At 40.0% G+C, this 25,835-nt stretch overlaps 1 protein-coding gene across 5 annotated transcripts in view; it reads left to right on the top strand.

The window, feature by feature from the left end:
- robo1 (roundabout, axon guidance receptor, homolog 1 (Drosophila)) overlaps positions 1–25,835 on the top strand; it is a 232,819-nt gene that overhangs the window by 46,826 nt on the left and 160,158 nt on the right. Inside the window, exon 1 of one of the 5 annotated variants that reach the window (XM_005937509.3) lies at positions 20,428–22,021. The exons of the other annotated variants lie outside the window; for them this stretch is intronic. Coding sequence (XP_005937571.1) covers positions 21,874–22,021 — 148 coding nt within the window. The 5' untranslated portion in view covers positions 20,428–21,873. Of the gene's footprint in view, positions 1–20,427; positions 22,022–25,835 lie in introns of those variants that run through there. 5 annotated transcript variants of the gene reach the window in all.

Here is a 25,835-nt window from a genome sequence, read left to right on the forward strand (position 1 = left end):
GAAGATGTTCCTTTAAATTGGTAAGAGGGCTGATTTTCTGTAGCACTTTTCTACTCCTTTTTTGTGTATAAGTGCTTTCTATCTAACATTCCCTCCTGGATAAACTCGGGGTTCAGAATCTTGCCCAAGAATACTTTTGCATGCAGACTGTAGCAGCCTGGGATCAAACCACCAACCTTCCAATTAGTATATGACCTGCTCTACCTGAGCCACAGTTACCCCAAAGATGAAGGAAGAAATAAATTTATGTCCAACAGTGTTGACTGAGCTGCATAATACATCACATCTACACATTATGTGTCGCACCATGCATGCAATGGATTGCACTCTTTTGGACAAAGAGTGCTTTTGCATATTTCAACCGAACAGGGGGAAAAGAGGGGGGGGTGTAGCCCTGGTTTTCCTTTTTTCATAAATTACATAAATTAATGTGTAAATAGGTAGTTATTAGTGTTTAAAGAGGCCTGTTGTGAAACTGTGTGAAGTGCTGTGACAGATTTGTGAGGACATGAAACTTGACAATGGCACAATACAGCCTCTTCAGCCTCTGTGACATCCTTTCCCCGGCCTTCTGTATTCACTATTTTGACTGAAATTAATTGCCTCTAGTGCCCTTTATCACTGTGACAATACAGAGAGATGTGAATTTGACAGTGTTGACTTCATTATTGCTCATTTCCATATGAACAACAGTGGTGAAGAGGTCTTCAACCTGCCCACTTACCTCTACTGTGCTTATAAATTGCACAACGCTAATACACACACAGTTACACACACATATCCCAGATTACCATATAACTGCCCTTCACAATCTTTGACAGGTCCTTTTTCTTTTTGTCTGTTATGCGGTATTTTATTATCTAGAGTAGATGCTGGCAGGGACGGGATGTGAGGGGCAGTATCATTTGCCAAGGCTGCTGCTAATGGGTGCTGAAATCTACAGGACTCATATGGATTGTGGCCAGGTGTGGAGGGGGTACAGAGTTCCATATCAAATGGCTACACTGCCCCAGACCTCTCTGTGTTGGGTGATTAATCTTGCTGTCAGTGAACTGTCTTTCAAAGTATCTTTTACCTCATCCTCACCCTTCTTCTTCTTTTTCCTGACCGCCCGGAGTTGTAAAAGCAAAAGAAAGCGTGTCCCATCCCTCTTAGGCTTCCACCCATTTACCACTCATGCAATCACTTGATCAGAGCTGTATTTGATGATGAGTGTGCTGAGTGGAGGTGGGCAGAAGAGACCCATGGGGTGGCTCATCTTTACCTACTTCTCATTGGAAGTAGAACTATGATGGAACTAAACTACACTGCAGAATGAGCTTTCCTGTTACTTTCCAAAGGCCCTCTGTGCATTGCAAATCACACCGCAAAATGATTTTCAGCTTCTGTGCAGCTGCACAGTAAACATCTTTGCATGGTGAATAAGTGGACCATAGTGAAAACTGCCCTTAGTGTCTGCTGACATGGCCATTCATGGCATGTCTGAGGGAGAAGCTAAGGGGCTAAGCTCATGTTTCCTGACCCAGCAACAGCAGGAAGCAAAGCATAGAAAAGAGAAGAGAAGCACTCAACTCTCACTTAACAGTAGTAAGATGACTGTGTGAGCTGTGCCCATTTTAGACAATCCCCTTTAATGCTTCATTTGTGTGATTTTGTGAGTGTGGCTGCTTTAGAAAAAGAGTCTTCTGCTTATCATGCCAGAGAGATGAAAAATGCAATTGCAAGAGACAGTTATTTATGAACTGTGATAAAGTGTAATTTACCCACAGAGTGAAATGAATAACAAAATAGAGATGTTTTCTTGCCCTCTACACACAAGTTGCTTAAATATCCTAAAAGTGCATATTGCCAACTCTAGGATGAATAAATAAATGGTACATTTCATTCTTTGATCAGTCTTCTTTTGTCCAAACCTATGAAGGAGCAGACAAAGAGCATAATTTGACCTCATCATACCCACCCTCACATATCAAATATTAGTTTGCTTAAATATTTACTTTTTAGATCTTTATAGTCAATCACAAAGAGCAGGTCAGACAGTCTTGTGGCACAGTACTATACACACTCTTAAGATATCCTGTGATAGTAATAATTACGAATGACAGGACAGTATCAAGCGTAGCTATTACAGTCTTTAATGATCCCTTTAACAGCAGATTTAAAACTTGTCTTATAATTTTATAGTAGCAATAAAAATCGATGGAGAAATCTCTCTTCCACTTTGAAAAAAAAGAATCTTCTACTGATGACAGTGAAAGACACGGACTCTATCTACTTAAAAGCACATATAGAGTCATTAGGGGATGTGAGTGTGTCATTGTGTAAAGGCTTTACAGCACTGGTCAGCAATGATTGCTCTGGGAGGGGGGCTGCAGGTTTATGTCAAGGTGACTATGTCAGTGTGTCATTCCTGGGCGCCCTCATGCAGAACATTGCTTATTTATACATCTGATTTCTCTTTTCAATTGGTTTTGCTGTTCCTGTGACAATGGATGAAGCAAAATTCCCCAAAGAAGCGTACAAATCAATAGCAAGATAGCTGACACAGCGCTCTAGGCTGGAGTGTGAGTGAGGACCTGACAGGGCTTGTTTCACTCCTACCTGACATGTTCACACCAGATCTGACATTTGCTGTCAAACACTGACCCTCCCCACTGTGCTCCACCTCACCAGCATTACGTGGGTCTTCGGGACAGATCTGCGTGGTTTAATAGTTTTATTGCTTTGCGTGTTGGGATTTTGACAGGTCAGGTTTTTAAAGATGTGCACAGTATACTCCAACTTTCACTACAGACATGTATTTGTGCTCACCAGTTTTCTTGTGAATGTGTTGCTGTCTTCCATTACCAGAGCTTTCAGAAGGCTTAGCATTTCCAGATGTTTCTCTATCTATAGCCATTTGTTCAATAAGACCCGTGCCGCTTGATATTGATTAGCCATCAGTCATGGGCTTATGCATGGTCCAACCCTGACCAATACTTTCCTGGTAATAGAATGGATAAATGGAATATACTATATCATTAGTGGATAAATATCATCAAAATGATCCAACTATGTATTTCGTAACATGGTTCTCTGCTACGTGTATGTTTGGTTTATATATCTGCACTTTTTCTGAGCGAGACAACATGTTTGTATCTGTTTTAATAGAGTAGGTAACTTATTCAGGAAATCTATAGTTTTATCAAGTTTTTTTAATGTCAGAAACATCTATTCCAACATTTTTTTCTACATGTGAAGCACAAGTATTGCTATCAGCATGTTTTGGATATTTTGTTCGTTTATGACTTGAAGCTAACTGCCTGCCATTGGCACTCAATTTCTAACCCACTGTCTTTCACTTGTACCTCAGCCTATCCATCGCTACCTTCATCACTACCACAGCTTTCCTTTGACCTATAGTGCAGCACTAGAGCTGTCATGCTCACTAATTTAGTAGTGACCATCCATCACCTAGAAAAGGCCCCATGGCTTTTAGTGTATTGGCACACATTAACAGTTCCTTCAATGCTGAACCAACCCCCACTGTACCTGTGTTGCCAGCCTTTCTTTGATCACTAATAAAAGAAAGGTAAAAAAAAAAAAAAAAAAGTATATTGTTCAATAATATTGACCTGCACGGTGATTTATCCACCTTTGAATTCAAAATGTTTTTTTTCTTTGAGAGGTTTCATGTTCATTTCTACCACTGTAAATGCCCCCATGCTACAGAGCATTCAATAGCTTCTGACTTGATTTATCAGTTTTAAGAAGAAATTGACGAGAGCTGCAGAGAAGTGACAGTCTGGCCCATTAATCAATGTAAAGGGCAGTTTTCTCCTGAAACAAAGGCAATTCCAACAGAGCACTAAGTGAACCACTGTGGTCATCAGAAAAAATGAAAACTGTTCAGCTGAGGGTAATGTCCTGCACACATCTAAGAATACAAAGGCTCAGGCAGATGCTGTCTTTCCCTTCCAGGCAAAGAAAGCTTTAACCTGCACACCACGTCTAGAGCCTTTCCTTAAACATATCATATGATTTACCCTGAGGTGGAGGGCGCAGAGAGGGCTACCTCTTTATACCCAATTAAGCTTTCCACAGGAGGTAGACGGTCCCGGCTGACACCCCCTCTCCCTCGATGCCCCATTAGAGCACTGAGAAGTTGGTAGAAGCCAGAGTCCCTGGCGGACAAAACCCCTGACCTAGAGCCAAGGAGAAGCACTCCAGCTCCACTCCCCTAAATATACAGACATAAGTACAGAATAAGAAGTTGCCTCCAGTTCAGTAGATATGGAGAAAGCTGTGTGCGTGCGTGTATGTTTGTGTGTGTGCCAAGAAAGGTGAAAGGCCACTCTTTGTTTATTTTAAGAGAACAGTGTGTCTGAGACAGACCTTAAAAACAAGAAGAAGACGATAACAGACTGTAACAAGCAAACATAAAAACCAAAAATACTCCAACACAACTTGAAATGCTGTTTCAGTAATTTAATAATTCTTTGTCTTCTGCTGTTGCTACATACTTGTTTATTTCTGTTACTTTGTTCTGCACTGAGAAGCCATTCCCTTAGCCATACAGCTACACAAACCATGAAAAATGCTCCAGTGCGCTTACCCAGTGGTTTTGCATCACTCATAATTCATTGTCCCCTGTCCAGCCAGCCATCTGGGATCAGCTGGCCCCAACAGCAGAGATAGACTCGGTGCTGTCGGTGTGCTCCAGCAGCACCGGCCCATCTGTCCCTGCCTGCAGGCTGTGTTGTCGATATTCAGCAGTCTCATAATCAATGACCATACAGGCGAAGGGAGAAATGTTCCTCCAACTCCAACTCTGACCAGTTTGCAGGTGTGGTGTGTTTACTCTCAAGAAGGCTGTCTTTCTTTTTATATCCCTCTGTTTGTTGTCTGTTACTCACACCCAGTGCTATCGAACCCCATCACCCATTACACAAACCTTGTGGAAAACATGAAGCAGTGAGGCTGTTTGCAATAGTAATTACGATCCTAAAGGCAACTGTACAGGTTCATCATTAGCGTTAGCAGCTGAACCCTGCAGCTGCAAACGTTCTTTTTTATCTCTGGTTTGTTTTCCTGTCAGGGACCCATTGTTACCCACTGATTACGATCATGTTGTTTTCTTCTTTGTCTTTCCTCAATTTATCCCTAAAAGACACCTGTGTTTTTTAGCATCTGCTTTACAGCAAAGGGCACGGATTTAGGAACGTCTATATTCTTAGTGTGACATTTCCAGACAGAAAATGAAGTGTGAGACTCTAAATGTCAACCATAAACGCATATCACAAGTTATACTTTATATTCTTCTCTGAATTTATTTTGCTCCCTGGGTGTGCTTAATTCATGCTACATGAGTGATGGATCGTAGGGGTGGAGGCTTAGTTTTCAAAATAGGTCCGTGATCCTTTTAATTTCATTTTCACAAGCTGCTAATTTATTAGGACTCATATACTTAGTCATGTTAGTGTGCACTGAAAGGGTGGTTAGGGGACATTTATCTAATTACGGAGGATGGGATTCCATCACCAGTAAGACGCTAGACGTGCCCACTAGTGCTTTACCACATGGTGGCAGGAGTGGTTGAGGGATTCAGATGCTGTTGCTAAGCCAGCGTGAGTTGTCAAAATGAGATTGAATTAAGAGTACTCAAAACCAGTGCCTATTTTGTTTTATCTGAGTCTACTTTTAGACTTTATGGACTGTCATGTGCATTGAGTGGAAGGAAGAAATTTTCTAATGTATAGACCCATTTTCTGTATAGATATCAATCATGGTGGATTTATAATCTTGGTGGGGCTTTGGAAAGTTGTAAACTCACATAAATTAAGTCCGGCACTAACAGCAGCACAAACTTCCTAAAGCTAAAGATGTTCTCATAGGAAGAAAAATGGAGTGTAATTGGAAATCAGGCTTGCTGCTTGTGAGGCTGCTAACTTAACTACCTTAATGAATAATATGGCTGGAGTCTGATGTTGCTGACTGCAAATGAGAAGGGGAGAGAATTCAAGAGACAGAAAGAGAGAGAAAGACAAAGCGTCAGAAATGGACAAATTGATAGCAACACAGACAGAAATGTAGATAGGAGTAGATACTTTTTGGACATCTGTGAAGCTTTTATGGCCAATTAAGATGTGCATTCAAGAAAATCCTATTAAAGCTAAAGTGGTGTTCTTTGTGTTATTGCCTCGCTGTGTGTGTGCGTGTGTGTGTGTAGGTGTGTGTGTGTGTGTGTGTGAAAAAGTGAAAAAGACAAAGGGAAAACAAAGAGAGCAGGGTGTGTGTGTGTGTGTGTCTCAGAGTAAATTTGAAGCTTTATTACTGGCCTATATTGCACCCCAAATTACAAATCTTGGAGCAGTTATTCCTGCCTGGAGATGTTACTTCAACCCCACGTTTGAGGCAAATCATCCTGTAATGATATTGCTCATTGCAAATGAGGGAAGTGATGGAAGGTAATGAATGAGGCGGGGGTACAATCCGATAAGGCGGCATCTAACTAAGTGGGTCTCTCCTTCTCAACCTTCAGTTAGCCCGACCCCGTCTCCCATTGCTTAGGCCATTATTCAAACCGTAACAAGACGATTCATTTAGGCTGTCGGTGAGCAGAATTAGATTCCCGCTTGAGCGACCATTGAGCAAAACATAAAGATGTTTCCCCCACCAAACATACAACATTTACATAATTTCAGCTCAGGGTTGGGGCAGCAATAATAAGTTATGATAAAACTGTCATTAGGGGCAGGAATGTGTGGGGAACAGGCAATACACAGTTCAAGATTAATATGGGAGCTGTCCGCGGTTCTGAAATATCAGGGGCACGGAATAATGAGAGTGGCTTTGTAGGGATAACATACCTATATGAGCACATGCTAGCCATTGTGATTCTGCAATATACAGACACACAATGGCTATAGGCTTGCCAGTATCAGTGGTGACTCTAATGTGAAGGTCAAAATGTGTGCTCTTTAATATGGTTTCATAATAAGATTACAACCCTTGGCAGACACTGCTGCAGGAGATATTAAAAGCCAAATCAGCATATTTTTTACTTAACTTTGACTATGTGCACTCGCACATAAAGGCACAATACAAATTGAAGGAAAAAACAATGTAAAGGCTATGCCATGTGTTACCAGAGCAGTTTCACTGTACTTTGGTAGTGAGCCTTTGCTGGAGGCATAAAGCTGTTCCTGGAAAAATATATTTTTTCATTTGTTGTTTTGATGAAAGTGTTGGAGAGCACTGTCGAAGACACTATTCAACAATTTCCCATTGGTGTTCATTTGGGTTGAGATCTTCTGGACTATTGCGCTTATTTTATATATCCTTAATTTAGTCTCTGGAGTCACAGTTATAGCTACTGGTCTCTATAGTTTTTAAGTTAATTACTTTGTAATGTTAGGCAATCAAGGAAGTTATACTGCTATTATAACTATAATATAACTCATTATCAAACTCTGGCTGTTGCAATAGGATCCATTCTCTGGTCCATTGTTAACTGTAGCATTAATATTTTTTTCAATATACGCAGATGTGAGATCTTGAAAACCAACTCTATATCAGAAATCTTCAAAACAGACCTGTGTCTACATATGTGCTTTAAACGGACAATTATTCATAGCTTCACCTTCTCAGTTTAAAGAACTGTGAAAGCCAGAGTGACGCACACTTTCTACTTCCTCAGTGTGATGCTGAGCAGCATTGGTTTCTTTGAAGGGGTTGTAATGGTCAGGAAAAACTCAAACAAAATGTGTCTAATAGATGCTACAATGCAGGAACGGCTTTACAAGGACATGGCATCCAGGGTAATGTGCAATTTGTCACAAGCGATGGCTGTAAACACTACATTAGATGGGCATCAGCCTGGATTTATTCATCTCCAGACAAAAGCAGGAACAGCACTGAATGAAATGTTTGACCATAATCGATGCTGCAGAGAAAGATTGTTCTGTGTTCACTGTCACAATTCAAAGACTGTCCTCATTTCAAGCTACAGATACTTCGTCTCTCGCACATGTTCATGTGTTACTCGTTTTTGTTTTTAACAATGTAAAGTAGATTGTTACTTTACTATAAAGGTTCTGTTATCTTTTTTATGCAAGTTATTTCTTTTTTAAAATAATAATTAGTATGCTGTAAAAACCACAACTGCTGCCCAATCAACTTCATAATCATTTTCCTGCTCTCCTTTGACAGCACATAACCATCTTGAACACTGAAGTTTAGCTACAGTAACTATGGAGTGGGTGGGAAATGGAGACACAGTTTCACCACCCTAGGGGAACCAGGGCAGCATCATGGCACAGCTTTACGAAGCTTGGTCTTCTTCAGTTTGTCACATGGCCCTGTGTGGTTGTTTTTGGAGCTGTTACATCTAGAACCTCTGTGAAAATAAATAACATGTGCACCTGGGCAATAAATGCAATGCATTGAAATCAGTATCAAATTTTAGACAGTACTGTTTTTAGAGGAGCATCCAACATCAGTCGCTTTCTTATGTGGCTGCTCCCTGTCTTACCATTGGTTGGGCTATTTTAAACCTGAGCCCAGCTGTGGCATTGAATCAAGTCCAACGTGGCATTTCTGGCTCTGTCTCTCTTGACACACACTTTATTGAAAAAGCTATAGCCCTTTATAGAGAGAGTGTCAATTTCAAGACAAAGTCAAGTTGGCAGTCACGCAGAATCCATATTTAATAGTGGCAAACGGAGCAAACACAATTCAGGAAAATCAATACTGCTTTCACGTTTGATCATACATCACCTTTCACTGAACTAGTGCTTACTTCTGTCCTTTTGTCTCCCTGAAAGAAGCCGTAGATCTCTAACAATGAATTGTAAACAAACACACAACAGTTCTACTTCTTTTTGTGGCTTGTAGACAAAGAGCTATCTATAGTTACGTATACACACTGTAACTGGTTGTGAGAATGCAGCATTAAATCTGTCTGAGTGAAGCTTGACAACAGAAGAAAAAAAAAGGATTTTCCCTGTCAGCTTTGAATGTTACACACATTACTACAAAGGAAATTACTCCGAGATGTTGTTGAACTGCTGTGAAAAATCCAAGTGGAAGAATGAATAAGAGACTGAATATTGGAACTTGTTCATTTCACAGAGTCCATACCAGATGAGGGTGATGCTGGTGTGCTGTAGACTGAGACAATGTAGTTTGAATGAATGCTTTTAGGCACTTAGCCATTATTCGGGGACATTTGAGATCAATCTGGACTTCTTAAGCTCGTGTATCAGTTTAAAATTGGTTATCTGCTGGCAAATGATGCCTGCATAATATCTGCATAATATTGTTGACTAGTTATGTGTAATTGGGGTAGCAGAGGTCAGGGTGGTGTAGTCTGGGTCTCATTTAACTCTGTTTGTCAGAGGCAGCTTGTTCGGCAGATGGGCCTTGGGTGCTGACAGCCATAGTACGGAGCAGGGGTGAAGGAGGACTGGGAAAGGACAGTGGGAGGGCACACACATGATGACCTGTCAACTTCTGTCACCTGTCTCTGTCTGCTTTTTTGTTTTTCGTGGCCCACCACCCTCCCCTTGTCAGGGTCTGCCTCAGAGCCCCACAGGTATTATGCATCATTTGGTGATGAAAGGTCTCAGTAATGGATCTTTTCTATATCCAAGCTTAACTAAACTAGAGTGACAGCTCTTCCCTCTCCCCATTCCAGACTTTATATTTTCTCTGTCTGGGAGCGAATACATTTTGAGTGAATGAATTTCATTAGAGGCTCTCGTGTGTGTATGCTCACATGTTTTTTCTTTTCTTTTCTTTTCTCTTCACTCCTACATTTGCCTTTATTGACTGCACATGAATTGGGTCACATATTTGGTTGCTACCAAGGTAAGCATGGATTATCTTTGACCCCAAAAGAATACTGTGTGGCGATAACAAAACCAGACCGAATGAGATGGAAGAGTAAAAGGCCGTGTTGAAGTTTACTTAACAGGCAAATAACCCGTGCGCTACTTTCCTTCACATATTTGCTAATGGGAACGACATGTTGCGATGCAGTTTGTGTCTGTTTTCTGGAAACTTTGTTGACTTTCAAGCAGGAGAAAACCATTCCACTGCCAGCAGGGAGATGATTGACATGGGAGCCGTTGTAGTAATGTATAAAAATGTGCCTCTGATCACTGTTCACTCATGCAGTGGAGCGTGCTGGAAAATACCAAGCCCACCACGAGCTCTAGGTCCCCTGTCGCTGGGCAATGTGTCCCCCCCACCAGCCCGCACACTCAATCTGGTGTACAAGTGCCCATCCCTCCCCCCCGTCCATCTTCTACCCCCTCCTCCTACTCCTGCTCTCGCCTTGGCACACACACTCTGGTATGCACTGAAATTCAATCAGATGCTTAATTACATCTTAACATGGGTTCCTACCAGCTGGCTTTATTCCCCCGTTTCTGATTAAAGGGATTAGAAAAATGAAATTTAACAGTGGATTTGCATATTGCTCTAAAAGGGGGGACTGGCATGTCTCTGTGCTTGTATGGCCAGTATTTGGCACTTTTGCTCCCTGTAGTCCATCAAATAAGGAAGAAAATACACAAGGACTAGTTTCTGCCTCCAATTCTGCACAGCAGAAAAGAAAAAATGCCTCTCTTGGCGCATCTCACTGACTACTGAAGACCTCTGACACAGGTATTCTCCTATATAGATCATAACCCAAAGTAGGATAAAAGGAATTTAGGAATGTGTTTCTGGGAATTTTACAGTGCATATTTCATGGGTTTTGGGGCAAAACCATTTCTGTTGCTCATATTTTTCTGATGAATGGCATACAGCAGAACCGGGTGGCTTTAGGCTTCTTCCTAATGGGGCCAAGTAGGCCCACTATCCAAGCTGTGCAAAGAAAATGGGCCCATTAATCACAGAGCCACCACCACCATCATCTCCATATGATTATTCTCCTCATGTGTTGCCTAACTCCTTTCTGCACAGGACTTATTGTGACATTCAGTGCTATTCTCCACACTTCCATTCTTTTTTTTTCTCTTAAAATAACTTGCAGGCTTACTTCTCAAGTTAATCCTCTGTATGCAGCCGAACTAAACGTATCCTGGGAGAAGATCTGTTTACACACTCTCTGTTTATTTTATGCCACAAGAAATCATTCTGTTAAGTTTATATTAAAGAGATTAAAGGCTTATTGGTGTGTCAATTCATCCAGATAGAAAGGGGGAACAGTGCAAGAGTGGAAAAATAAACCCTATAGTGGGCTCTCAAGGGGAAAGAGAAATAAGAGAGAAACTTGAGTATTTAATGTGAGCAGTATGTCAGCATATACTTCAGGTAGGTGTGTGTGTGTGTACTTTGAACAGTTAGTGAACACTTACCCAGTGCAGCCATTTTAGTACCAATTTGGGAGCAAATCATTAACATTTTGCTTTTGATGAAGGACACTTTAATTAGTCCCGATGAAACAGCGTGACGAGCATAGGCTCGAGGAAACTATAGCATGGACAATCAGAGCTTTAAGTGCTGGCCCTGTCAGTCTCACAATATGAGACTCTACTGCCCTCTTTTGGAAGAAAAGAAAACGTCACACAAAACACAGCAATCTAAAAGTAAAGGACTTTGGATTTTAGAAGAACGTAAATAAAAATGGGGGAAGAAAGTTAAATAAAAAACATCAAACTTTCCAAAGAGAAGAGAACACAAATATAGTGATATGAAACTGCAAGTTACAAGTCAAAGATGCATATACATTTATACTTTCTGCATCTGTTGTTATCATAATTTTCCTCAGTGTGGGGCTGTGGTACCATTAACAAAAATGTTTTTAATTGTAGGTCTATTTTATTTTTTTGTAGAACATCGATCTGTGTATTAAACTGAAAGATTTAAAGACGTCTTAGTGTGAACTGAGGTCCACAAAAAGCGCTGTTTGATATAAGAAATATCTCCACAGCATGAACAGATCCGTTCAGAGCCTCCAGTCATGATTCCAAGTTTATCTTGGTTTAGACTGCCACCTTGTGGTCAGAGGCTGTATTTCTCATATCTCTCCCATTATCTTCTGCTTCACACAACAGCAGGTACTAAAATTTGATTCACAAATAAATATAACTTTAGAATTTTACTTTATATCCGAGACTCTTCTGTGCCGTTTTAAAGGGTAAATGTTTTATGTGCACAGCTTCTGCAGAGATTGGTTTTTAGCACAAAACAGAGTGAGATCCCACTTTATTTGCAGTGCTCCTCTGTGATGCACAAATTTAATATAAACGATGCACACTTATGGGATAGGGTATACGTCCTGCACCTAGTTACAGGAATACACACACATATTTTCTGCTGATATTGAGAGCTGAGAATGAAATTTAAACCCACGTAGGACCCAAAGTAATCAAGGGCTCTTTATAAGCAGAAAAAGAATTTATACTGAAAATAGACTTTAAAATTAGCTGGCATTTTAAAATTACTCTATCAGGTATATTATGTAGCCCACAGAAAAGAAATTTGCATATTTTCTGTTAAACCCATTTCCTTTTTCGACTAGATGAAAAATGTCACATTCCTTGAGTAAACTACCAAAATCAGATCACTCCTCTGGATGTCACATGATTTTCCCATCAGCCTGAGCAGTACAAGGGCTTGTCCTTGAAAGGATATAAGGTTAAATAAATTAACTGACAATTGTTTATTCCAATCAGTCTGTGGTGAAAGTTATCGTTTAGATTGAGGGTGGCTGAATGAGAAATGTTTTCTAAATGGTTCTAATTCAGGCCTGGCTGTTAGGTGTGACATCAACACCAAAACCCTGATTCTCCTCAGGTGTCCCTGACCTCCCTGGGGTGGAATCACTTTCAGTGGTGGCTCAGATTGATATTGATGTCAAACCCAACACTGCCTCCTCCTGGACAATAGGTACATTGCAGCAGCTGACCTCAGCTGCACCTTCTTACATCTGCAGCTATTTTGAAGCTGGTATGCCTCTGCTCTTAATGCTCTAACACCTTTTATATGACACCAGATGTTTCAACTGGGTCTCATCACACAGCTCAGTGAGCGCATACTGCTGCAGGAGCCCTTTGAGAGGCAGCGAATCAGAGGAACAGGGCAGTAAAAGATGCAGGTACACATTTATGACAACCCCATAATCATGAATGGTGCACATTTACGCTGTAGGTTTTGCGATTATCACCTATGCACTTGAGAGGAAGCCAGCAAACCTTAAGTGCAGCTTCAGCATTGATATTGTGTGTGTTTTTTCTTAATTAGACATCATTAAATGCAATGCAGGCACCTGTTAGCTGATTTTTGCAAGCAAAAGCACATTTTTACCCTTGCTGTAATTGTGAACCTGTTCCTGTGAACATGTTTACAGTAAAGAGAAAAAGAGTAGATTAGATTAGATGGTATAGGGTGTTCTACTCAGTAATATAATCTACACTGCTTTTTTGGTCTTCTATAATTATAATAAAAGGTGTTGCATGCCGTTTTCCTGGTTGTTTTCATTTTAACAGTAGCAATTTATAATTTGAGATGCCTCAAAACCCAGTGACATTGGAGAAAGCAAGCATGAATGCGTCTATATGTACGCATGTATGTCATCCAAAGATGAAAGAGAGAGGGTGTCCAGGTAGAAAGTTTGCATCTGGATGAAGAAAGAGCAGGGAATATGTATATATGCAAGAGAAGAAGATTTATACCGAAAGCACGCAGCATGCACCAAGAGAGCGCTAAGGAGAGAGAGATGTAGAGCCTAATGCTGAGTGTTCAGGAGTGGTTATGGTCCAGATGGCCCTGCAGCCACAGCAGCTGTAAATCACAGTGCGTTCTACGATCTGGACGATAGTGCTGCGGGCTGGAATCTCTCTGCAAGGTGAGACTGCTGACAACGGCCATTACAGGAAATGAAACCAGGACACTTGGGTGGAGGTAGGGGAGGCAAATGACATTCACCCTATTTGTCTCTATAAAATGGCAGATGTTAGTGGAGCAGTGTGGCACCATAAAATCATCTGACATAAACAGAAGTATTTTGAACTCATTCATTCTGCCTTCTTCTTGAATGCTAATGTCAGCCAGCTTCATTTAACACACAATTTGAGAAAATTGTTGTACTGTTTTCTTTTTTTTTAGTTTGACTGCTGCAATCATTAATCATATTTAATCATTTTTAATTGATTACATTTAGAGATTGAATGATAGTAACGCATTCAGACATGATTTCAACTTACACACTGCATTATTTGAATGGTAACATGGGAAGCGTACAGGTGAGAAAAAATGAACAAATGAACATTAAAGACTGAAAACATTTTGTAAAACTTGAGTTTTGTAACTAAGCAACTGTCTAGAAGCAGTTTCTTCCCCTTTGCATCTTTGTAAGTAATCACGTGTGTTTTCCCCTGCACACATTGACCTTCAGCCAGGTTCCTCTTGTGACTTCTCATTGATTGGAGAGTTGCACTGGAGAGGCAGGTGATATATTTGTATTGGAGAAGACAGATTGAAGGATGGAGGTGTGGGTGGGACAGTGGTGTTGATTGAGTGGGGCCATCATCATGATCATGCAGGGAATGCTGGGTGTGGTCCTGTTTATCATCCTCCATACATGGTTGACATAAATCACTGAGAAACATCAGGGCTTTGCTGTGCAGCACATGTGTTTCCAACAGCAGTACAGTATTGCTGCAGTCTTCCAAAGAGCGTGCCTACATACTGGAACACCACAGCACATCCAGGTTGTGAACTATATTTACAGCCTGTAGATTAGATGTCACCGTGCTGTGCTGTAACTCTTACCTTGGGTCGACACTCCCGTCCCTTTAAATGTGGATGGGTACTGATTTTTTTATTCTTGAGGTTGAGACACTAATGAAACATGAATCACTAGGAACCCTTCTGTCATCATACAGTATTACTGTACAGCATCACGATGGCTAATTTAAGCTCCAGCTGCCATCCTCCACTGTAATTAAAATCCTAATCAAGTTTTGGGGAAAAAAAGTTATATTTAAGTTATTATATTTTAAAGTTGTGAAAGAAAAATTATTAAAATTATTCTTTAGTTTATAAAGTTGAATGTTATTACTTTGATGAGCTTAGTATATACTTTAGATGAAGCAGTTATTAAATAGTCAAGTTTGTTTGGCAAGTTTGGTAAAGGTGTTACATTTTATCTACTCACTCACTAGTAATGGTTTCACATTTTGGGAATTTCATTGTTTGCTGTGTTTCCCCGTGCTGGGTAAAAAACTGATATCACTCTTGAAGACAAAACGTTGATATGGAACAGTCAATATTCAACTTCTGCTTAAAGTGTGGAGAAAAATTCAGTTTAAAGTAATCCATCTACCACCATCTTTTAATCTCACATACAGTATTAGCACATTGTATTTCATTTTGAGCCAGTGACATTCTTTTATTTTGAGGCTTTGCGCTAAGCTAAGTGGCTGTTGGGTAGGCAAGCTTTTCTTGGTGCACTCAAATGCACGTTGGCAGCAGCCAGTGTCTGAATGAATGTTTGTATCACCCCACACCAAACCATACTTTAAACAAGTGTGTCTGTGTGTAAGCCAGGTTATCTTTACCATAGCTTGACTCATAGCTTGTAGACTATCTTTGCAATATTTATGACAGGCAGAGAAATACCCTTTAAAAGTTTCCCAAATCAATCCTGTATAACCTCTTCTTAGTCAGCCAACATGTTAAAAAAAAAATAGATGTAAGCTTGCAGTTGCCCAAAGGTTTTTCTACTTAGCCTGTTTTTCTGATCTCTGGGCTTTTTCCACTGTCCATGTTGTCCATGTATTTATCTATTTGTTTTTAACTTCTAAAAGTCCACACTAAGATAGCAGGGAAAACCGGCCCTGTAATCACCCCTGCAGGCATTCACTTCACAATGGTTGAGGCTACATGCTGGTAAAAGAGGGAGAGAGTCACTTTCCCCGCCCACCTCCCAATCAGTATCTTGCTGTGTTCCAAGCTGTGTGCTAATGTCCAGTCATTTGTCTGTTCATCTCTGGTGGGAGTCTTTGTACCACCCATCAACCCTGCTGTCACATCACATTGCCAGAACTAAGAGGAGCCAGAAAGGAAGCATCATAAACACCCTACTTGCACAAGGGGGGAGGCAAGAGATGGCAATCTAATTTTCAAGACTATATTTTATAGAGGCTGAGCTGTGGGCATGTGATGCATGCTTTGAATAGTGCCATCCAATAATCTTGTTATAGCCGACATTTACCAAGAAAATAGTGAGTAAACCAATGGAAAATCAAATATGTTGGGCATAGTGCATTCAGCTTATGATTCTGGCTGAAAAAAAACCCCACTGTCTTAAAAGAAAAAACAACTCCTAACTAATAATTTACAATTCTACACAACATATCAAATGATGAAAATAATACATTTCACTGTTTTTTGAAAATTATTTCAGTGTATGGCATTTGATGCAAAATTTAAAAAAAAAAAAGTGAAGTCAGGGCCATCTTGCATCACCTCTTTGAGACTTTGTAATTTTTGTTTGTTTTTGAACATTTTCAATAGGAGACGTCTCAGGCTCTATAGTCAAAGGCCTGCTTTGACTATAGAGACATGCAGTTGTAAAATATGCAGAATGTGGTTGTGCATTTTCTTGCTGAAATAAACAAACCCTTCCCTAGGGACTAAAGAGCTTTTTAGCATGTGTTTGTCCAAAACATTTATATTTTGTTAGCATTCATAATGCATTTGCAATGTCCCAAACTCCTCACTTGGGAGAAGTTCCACCCTTTTGTATCTATTTTTCACCAACTTTTCTGGATGTTGGACGTTGGTTTTTTTTGGAAATAGAATTTCAATATGAAACATTTAATACTTTTTTCACCCTCCCTAGTCCTGGGGGTAGCTATTTAATCTGAGGTGTGATTTGAGTGTAGTCTGCTGCACTGAATGAAGTCTCTGGAGATTTCTGGAAAAGGTCCCAGTAAAGAGTACATTGCAGTGGTTTAACCTTGAAGCTAAATCACTCTGTGGCTCCTCTCATCTCCTCTTCATCTCAGGTTATGGTGGGGTGGAGTCTGATGTTGTTGCCTAGGACCGAGGTCTCAGGTTGTTGATGTAATAGCTCTCAGTTTAATTGTCCATCCAAACCTTATGTGCAGACTTGCAGTGGAGGTAGAAAAGAGAGATAAATGTTGTTGTTTTTTATCAGTGTTACATAGCGCTGTTGGCCCTGGACTTTTCTAGACACTTTATGGTTGTGACTTTGTATATGGCAGCTTTTGTAACTCCCTATAGGCAAAGGTTTTTCTCTGTTAGAACCCACACATGCAAATATGTATGACCTCTGACCTCAGGCAGTAAGAAAATGGAGGTAAATTTTGAAAGATCCAATACATAACAGTCCTATTGTATTGTGGAGGCACAAGAAAGGTTGTTTTGTACCATACAGCATTAAGAGATGTAGAATTTTATGTATAAACAACATACACAGGCAAAAACAATGGGTATACCTTTTCCTACACATAAACCAGCATTTAAAAAAGGAAGAAGTACACACAGAGCATGTGAAACCTGAGAGATATAATAGCATGTGGAGGTGAGACAAAAGTTTAAATAAAACAAAATAGCAGATGGTGTAACCTTGCACAATAATCTGTCAGTTTCTTTGCGAGAACTGAAGTGTTTGTTTGTCTTTTTTTAAAGTTATTTTGAAAGCTGCACATTTTTTATTTTAAACCAAAAGCTACATAATAATGCGTAGATGATTTTGTTTTATCTTACAGTTCATTCTAATTATAAAGAAAATCAAATAAAAATCTACAAACAAGTTAACAAATAATATACTACAACAGACAACTTCAATGGTATTACAGCTAAATTTTCACAAACCAGGTTAGATTTCCTGGTACAGCTATGCTGGTGATGTGATATGCATATCTTTTTTTTTTTTTTTTTTTTTTGAGCATCCACCACCGTTGTTTTCCATGGACTTCCGTGTCTTTTTGCGTAGCTGAGTTCACCAGTGCTTTCTTTCTTTCTCAGGAAGTACCACACTGTAGATTTTGCCACTCCTAATACTGTAGCAATTTCTCAGATGTTTTTTTTTTCTGTTTTCACAGTTTAAGGATAGCTTGTTTCACCTGCATGGAGAGCTCCTTTGACCCCATGTTGTTTCTTCACAGCCATGAAATAGCCTTTTAGTCAATTGTCCAAAATTACTTTTGTTGCCTTTAAAAAGAGGGTGGCACATGTTAAGGAGCTGAAACTTCTAAGCCCTACACCCAATTTGAATGTGGTTACCCACTAATGAAAACTAAGACACTACACACTATGTCCATGTCCACAACACTATAATTACAATATCTTTCAGTAAACAGGTAAAAAAAAAAAAAAAAAAAAACTTGTGTCAGTGTTCAAATATATGTGGACCTAACTGTTTATTACTGTGCTGAGTCTTACATCTTTAAGCTCTTTCTTTAAAACAGCATTCTTTAAGAGATAGAAAAGATATTTTGATTGTGTAAGGACACATCAGGACTCATCAGATACTGTTGATCTGCTGTAGATAGTCTTTCAGGCCTGATACTACTTCTTTTGTTCTCCACTTGTACAGTTTCTTCAGATTTTTTAAGGACATGGCACATTAATTGCTAAATTCCGACAAATTCTTGGCTAATAGTGAATTGCCTTGGTCAAACTGTCTTCTCTTTTTTGTAGATTCAGCTAAAGAAAAAATGATGTAACTAATGATGTGCAAAAAGCAGTAACACAATGCCTCAAGACCCCATCCATCCATTCTCTTATGTTTATCCTTTCAGGGTCGCAGGAGCGTATCCCAGTCTGTCACAGGGCGAAAAGCAGGGTATACCCTGGCCAGTCTGCCGCAGGCCTAACAAGAGAGACATACAACCATTCGCACTTACATTCACACCTATGGACAGTTTACAGTTACCAATTCACCTAACCCAACGAACTGCATGTCTTTTGACTGTGGGAGGAAGCCGGAGTATTCAGAGAGAACCCACTCAAACATGGGGAGAACATGCAAACTCCACACAGAAAGGCCACGGCCTGATGATAGACTGAACTCAGGACCTTCTTGCAGTGAGGCAACAGTGCTAACCACCATGCCACCGTGCTGTCCACACTGCATGGCTAAGTTGTTTTTTTTTATATGTACACACAATAGTAATTCATTTCCAATTCACGGGTCAGTGTTAAGTTAGCAAAATTAACAAAGAAACAAAGAAACAAATCCTTTAAACATAATCAGGTACAAGAACTGGACTGAAAATGAATGAAAAACCAGCCAATGTCCAAAGAAAAACTTTGAAACACCAGGAGAACTGTTTGGAAGACAGGAAGACACACTTAAAAAACATTACAATAAAGTGTGGGTCCTTCAAAGCAAGATCTAAAGAAACAAGGAGTTGCGTACAATAAATCTCCTCATCTCTCTCCCTCTTTGTGCGAACACTAATTTTTAGCCCCTTTGTTTGTCACATTTTCATAGCACACATGAAAAGAAAAATGACTGGAGTCCATAATAGCCATGCTAAGAGTTTGCATTAGAATCTTTTATTAATAAATCCGTTCTTTAAAACCTGTCAGAGAGGGTTATTTATATGTTTTCATTAGGCATACTCTGAGTAAACATAAGGCGAAACAGTTTTTTTCACACTGCATATAAACAAAGATACACCTTATACATGTTAGGCAACCAGGCGGACAGTTTGCAAATGCTGCCTCTGTTGTAACTTGTCACACCATTTATTCTTCATGAGTAGAATTAGCATTGCATTGTCTAAGCCTCTGTGCTGTTGGCATTAGCAGTGACATTTCGCAGGTAGTGGGAGAGCTAGATTGGCACCCTGAGGGGTTGAAGTGGCCTGTCGTCACTGCAGTGATAATTATTCCAGAGGCCTAATCATTAGAGAGCTGTTTTAATCAGACTTCCATCAGTGCCCAATGGAACGTGATTAATTACATCTCCAGCAGCGTGATTCTTAAGGACCACTACATGAGGATTACATGACTGACAAATAGGCATGGTTTTGTAAGGTATTGTCCATACTATTCAATTAGGTTAGAACATCAAGTGACTAGACTTAAATTAGGAACTCAATATGTAGAATAAATTTTATAGTAAAGTCAGCATACACATTTGTTATTATCTTTAGATTCACCTCCCATACTTGAAATACTTTGGACTTGGCTGCTTTTGTGTTGTATTTTACACTTGGCAATTACACAGCAGTAATGAAGGGCATGTGAAAGAGATGTGGGGAGTGGGCAGAGGGGGAGGTGCTGCTGACACTTCCAGATTCCCACGTTAACCTGTGTTCACCTGCCTCCTGACAGCTGGGGCAGCGGGAGGAAACGGGCAATGTAACTTGAAACTCAGACTTGCTGAGCTTGTGTTTTATAAAAATAGTCTTTTGCAATGCGTGTATGTGTTTGCAAATGTGTGTATGTGTGTGGTGTATTGCATATATTTTTAATAAGATATACAAAATATGGGGTATTTACTACACTTCAAATAAAGAAGCATGGTAATTTAGTGGAATAATGTTGTTCTTTTTTCCTGAATGAAGACTTTAGAGGTACAAACATCTTGCAAAACAAGCCTCTATAACTCTAATTGCTTTTTTCATACAAAATTCATCTTAAATTATTAGGTCTATTAATATATATCCAAACCAGCCTAAACTTGTTTAAACTTGAACAACTCATCAGTTTGATTCAATGATGGGAAATGATTCTTTGACAGTGAAACAAGCTTACGTTTATTGTGTCATACTAACTTTTTAATCTGTTTCACAGGAGTGATATTGTTCCGACTTCCTTTCCAGACTTTTGTAATAATTTGAATTATAGACTTACTGTCACACGCACTAGCACAGGCTGTCATGCAGGTTTGTTTACTTATTTAAACAGCCGTGTCGGTTGATTATTTGCTTACAGGTCCTAGAGTTTGTCTTGTTTGTTGCAAGGCATTAGTCTTCTGTGATCTTGTTCTAGTAACATGTGTGCCACATGTTATAACCAGTTAGCTCAATCAGTCTGGCCACGTTGAAAATCCGCTCATGAATGAGCATCATGGATATGGATACAAGAGCGCCATTGCACTTGTGAAATTGCTATTCACACCCCCACCCCCCCTCACTCAGCGTCTCTCTCTCCTTCCATTGCCCTCCCTCCTCACTTGCTCTGTGGATGTGCTCTCTCTCCCTCTCTCAGACGCTCTGTTTACAAAGTCAAGGCTGCTCTGAAGTGACTATCTCTGTGATTTATTCTTTTTTTTATATCAACACTACCTCTTGTGATCTGAGACCTGTGGTTGGTGGATGAAGAGAGAGGGGGAGGACACACATGCATTTGCACACAGTCCTGGACTCACTCAGCTACTACCTGGTGTGGGTGACAAGTGTGAGCTGCTGTCGGATGTGTCACCATCAGTGTGACAACTTCAGCTTTGCAAGAGGGTGAAACATTTGCTTTTTCTTGTGCTATGTATGTTTATGAAGGGGATTTATTGCTGTTTCAACAGTTTCTAGCTCATTCTTCTGCTTTGACCAGGACTGCAACAGATAGCTTCTTAACTCTGTGAGGCACAGAAAAATAGTGCAAAGACAGAAAAAACTTACAAAGTTCCAAAATTCTAGGCTTACTTTCCCTTCCTATCAATGCTGGGATTACAGTCAGTCTGCGAGGCTATTTCTTTCAAAAGGATCTTTCCAAGGAAAGGAGGAGGAGTGGTTTCTGCTGTGATTGTGTGACCCTTTCTGGGGCTTCACTGTTGTGACCTGAGAATAACGCTCCAGGGGAAGCCGGGGAGGAGGTGTTCTCAAACCAAACAGCTGTGTGAAATATGTCTGAGAGTGGGACAGCACTCCCCATGGCCCTTGACTCTTTGCTGTAGCCCTGATGCAAGCTTCAGAGACGCGCATGGCCACCGGGCAGCTGCCTCTTCTCTTGTTGGTGGTGCTGGTGGAGGTGTTGAGTGGAGTCTGTGCACCAGCAGATGGCTCAGGGAAGTACAAAGGAAGCTGGAGGTGGAAAGGTGACAGGAGCCGTGAGTAACTCCTCCTTCCTTTACTGCATCAGATTTTCTCTACTTGTTCTTTCTTGTCTTTCCTGTTCCTCTTTTGCAAGAGTGTCCAACAGCATTTCTTTTCTGGCTGTTTTTTTACTGCTCTTTTCACTGTTGGGACTTGTGACGTACGAGCTGGGAAGCACTAAGCACTGTGTGCCACTTTGATTGCTCTGGTTGCTGTTTGAGTCTCAGCTCATTTCTCTGTGACAGGCACCTGGATATGAGAGTGAAATAACTCACTTATATGAGTCCAGCAAGCTTGGCATGTGTTGCCAGCTTTAAGAGGTATCAATATGTACGTGACTGCAAAGTGCCTTTCTGCTTTTGAATTTACTATGAGTTGCAATCCATAGTTTATTATCCTGTTCCATGTGTCCTTCTTTCGCTCAGCATTACTCTAATATTCCTGTATGAATATCTCTCCGGGTCTCATTCGTAGTCATTAATTGATCAGTGTGGAGTTGTAAAAAGCTACTCAGAGTGATAGAGCTGCCTATTTCCTCAGAGTAAAAGCTGAGAGTAGCTCCGACTTCATTATATATGCTGACACATGAGTGCATGGATGTTGGGAGGAGAGAGAATGTTCAAATGAGAGCTGCGGTTGTTTCAGGACATTGCTGCTGTCCCCGGCTTTTGGCTGCTGGCTAATAGGATTGTTTGGCATGCCACCACTGCTTGACTCTGAGTGATGAAGTGGAGGGTATGTCCCTTTGTGTCTGTGTCTGTCCCCTCTGTGGAGGTTAAAGGGAGATCGCTATCTTGATACTGTTCCAAGATTAAATGACTGGAATGGGATGGAAAAGACACTAAGTCAGCCTAGGGGAGGTCACTGCCTTCCCAAGGAGACAGAGCTGGTCTCAAGTTGGCATGAAAATTGATATTGTTAACAGTTTTAGATGGCAATGACACTGGAAGTGTTGCGTTTGGTGTTATATTTAGTTACTTGACAAAGGAATTGGAAATCCTGTAAAGTGCATTAGTAGTCTCAGTCACCAGATCACTAGAGTATTTTTTACAAGAACCCTCTTTCTTTTTTAGTGAATGGCAAACTGAAAGAAATGTTTGGCTTTTGGTTTGGAAACCTACACTGAGACTAAAAGTTGGAAGTGAAATGTAAATACAAAAAGGTACGAGACTCTCAAAAACCTACACCACTCTGGGAAGCACTTCTGCACACAGTGTGCTCTCTATAAAATATATCATCTTGAATAAGTGAAACATTTTTACCCAGAAAATATAGAAAAGACTGTTTCTGCAAATTGTACAAATTATTGCTTAAGCCTTGTTTCTGTTATGCAGTCTCCCTGTCAATCAAATTTACTGATAATTTGCCTTTTTTACAGCAGCCACAGCAAGTTTGTGCTCTAAAGCTGTGCTTTTTTTAAGCTCGAAACAACTTCTGTGTATCTAGAGACAGAAGCATGCTCATACACATTAATATGCAGTTATGCAGTTTCACTCAGTTAACATCCGCAGGGAAATACAGGTGTGTATTGTCTGACTGGTTTATGACTAGAATACATTTTCACTTTCAAATTTCAAGTAATTTTAGTTCAGAGTTTCTAGGTTGTTATTTAAGCTGGTTGCCCATGTTCATAATTCTATTTTAGATATAATAAGAGATAAGAAATGTTTCCATGCTTCAGTGTTTATCAAACAAACTTGCAGCATCCACTCAGACTTGTTACTCTTTTGTCACCTGCTGTCAATCATCATCTCCAACCACAGACTGTACACAAAAGATGGACATAGCTTTTGGGTCTGAACAAAGAAATCACCCCGGCAGTGTTTTGACCCGCATTTTTTCTAATGGCCCGCAGGGGGCAGTTCATGTTAAATTTAATATATCTCGCTACAGTTTCATGTTGACATTTGTGAACATAATGGACAAAAAGGACATGCCCAGGTGGAAGTGTACACAGGTTCAAGCTTGCAGGCAAGCTGTTTTTGAAGAGATGAATGTACATGTGAGACTCAGCTATTGCAATCCATCTTCATCTCAAAATGAGAGAAAAAAAGGAGAGGGTCGAGTGAGGTATTTATGTCTGTTGGTTTTGAGTTTTAAATTAGAGTTAATGAAACTGTGTGGTTGCACAGATGTTGGTTGATCACAACTCCTTGGGGTTTTTTTGTGTATTTGTTTGTCACTGAAAGATGTCCCTGTGTGTTTGGAGAGAATGATAAAGAGTGGGGAAAAGACTGTTGAACCATTTAAAACATATAAACTGAACAACTTTGTATATGCTCAGTTTACAAATGTGGGAAATTAACTCCTTAATATGTGTATCTGTCTGACCAACAGCAGTAGTGCTGATGTGTTTTTTGTGTTTGGGCAACACAGTGAGAATTGTGGAGGGTGTATAGTAAATGTACCCTGGCAGTGATAGTCTTTATTATTGTAATCTCAAAATTACTTTTTGTCCCTGCAAAATTTCATCTTTGGAAATGGTTGAAATATATCTCTCCCTATAATCTGTGAATCTCTAAGCTTCTGATACGCCATTAAAACAACAGTAAAAATGGACACAGTCATACACCTGTGCTTCAACCCAGCTTGAGCAGCGGGGGCACAACAAGCCAGCTCACAAAAATCGAGAGGTACAGCACAAGCAGGAAGGGCAGCTCGTGACAGCAGATTGTGATGTCAATTTGACATCATCTTTGTCATACAGTGCTCTTCATCAGATCCCACACAGCAGGTATAATGAGACCTTAAGAAGAAGCCAGGCAAACTTTCCAGCAAAAACTTCACAAACTAATAAGTCATATTCATGTTTTATATGCAGTGTATGGTTCTGTTAGTTCTGAGTGAAGCCTCACAAACTCCAAGATGTCTGTGACATAGACGTCTGTGTCACGTCTGTGTCACTCCAATGCTGGGTGAGTTAGGCTATAGCCCCCTGTGTGAACCAAGCTGGTTAACCACTTAATTGTCTATTTAACAGGATGTGTGGTTATTACAATAAAACATGACTCAAAATATAGCAATAAAGGGTTATAATGATGGACAATATGCTACATTTTTATATTTTTCTTTTTTTATTTGCATTCTAAGGACTACTTAAAGTGTTAATGTAGTTTTATCAATGCAATAGGACGTGATCAAATTTTATGTGTTTTTCTTTTAATGCATTTTCTTCATATTTTGCATTAACAGATGTCTAAAAGGTTTTTGTATTACAAATCAAAATGAACACAGATGTTCCTCTATGTCTGCTAGATATGTAAATACACAGCTGTTTGCCAGTGATAACACGTCAGTTTTTTAGTGTTTATAGCTTGCTGCCATTGAAAATGGTCAACAAATGAGCTAATGCTGGGGTTTATGTCTCCACAATAATATTCATCTGTATTCCATCCAAGCCCATGTGGTGATAGAATCATTTAACCTTTCTGTTGTGGCAGGCTGTCACCTTAGAGTCGCCTTATCTTGTCACCTTATCCACTCTACAGAAAAAAAATTGTTTAATCTCTAAAAACCACGAAAATGGGGAAATGTTACTCATAAAATGTTCATGGGTTTATCCGACCCATCTCCTGGATACTGAATGTGGCATGCAGACTGCTGCATGCAAGTTTCATTTAGCAGCACACAAAGCATAAAGAGATATGCATAAGTGAATTCTGACGATATAAGTAATAATGTCACTAGCTAATATTTGCTATCCGAGACTAAATCTCTGCTAAGAGTGTGCAGGCAGAGCTCCTCTCGCTGGAAGAGTAACGTGTAATTTTACAGCTAATGTCAGCACACAGTGGGTTTTTTGTATTTTCATGTCACACCCTCTCATGA

This window comes from Haplochromis burtoni, unplaced genomic scaffold, assembly GCF_018398535.1.
Source record: "Haplochromis burtoni strain Fernald_Lab_line unplaced genomic scaffold, NCSU_Asbu1 Contig_234, whole genome shotgun sequence".
In the NCBI taxonomy this organism is placed as follows: domain Eukaryota; kingdom Metazoa; phylum Chordata; class Actinopteri; order Cichliformes; family Cichlidae; genus Haplochromis; species Haplochromis burtoni.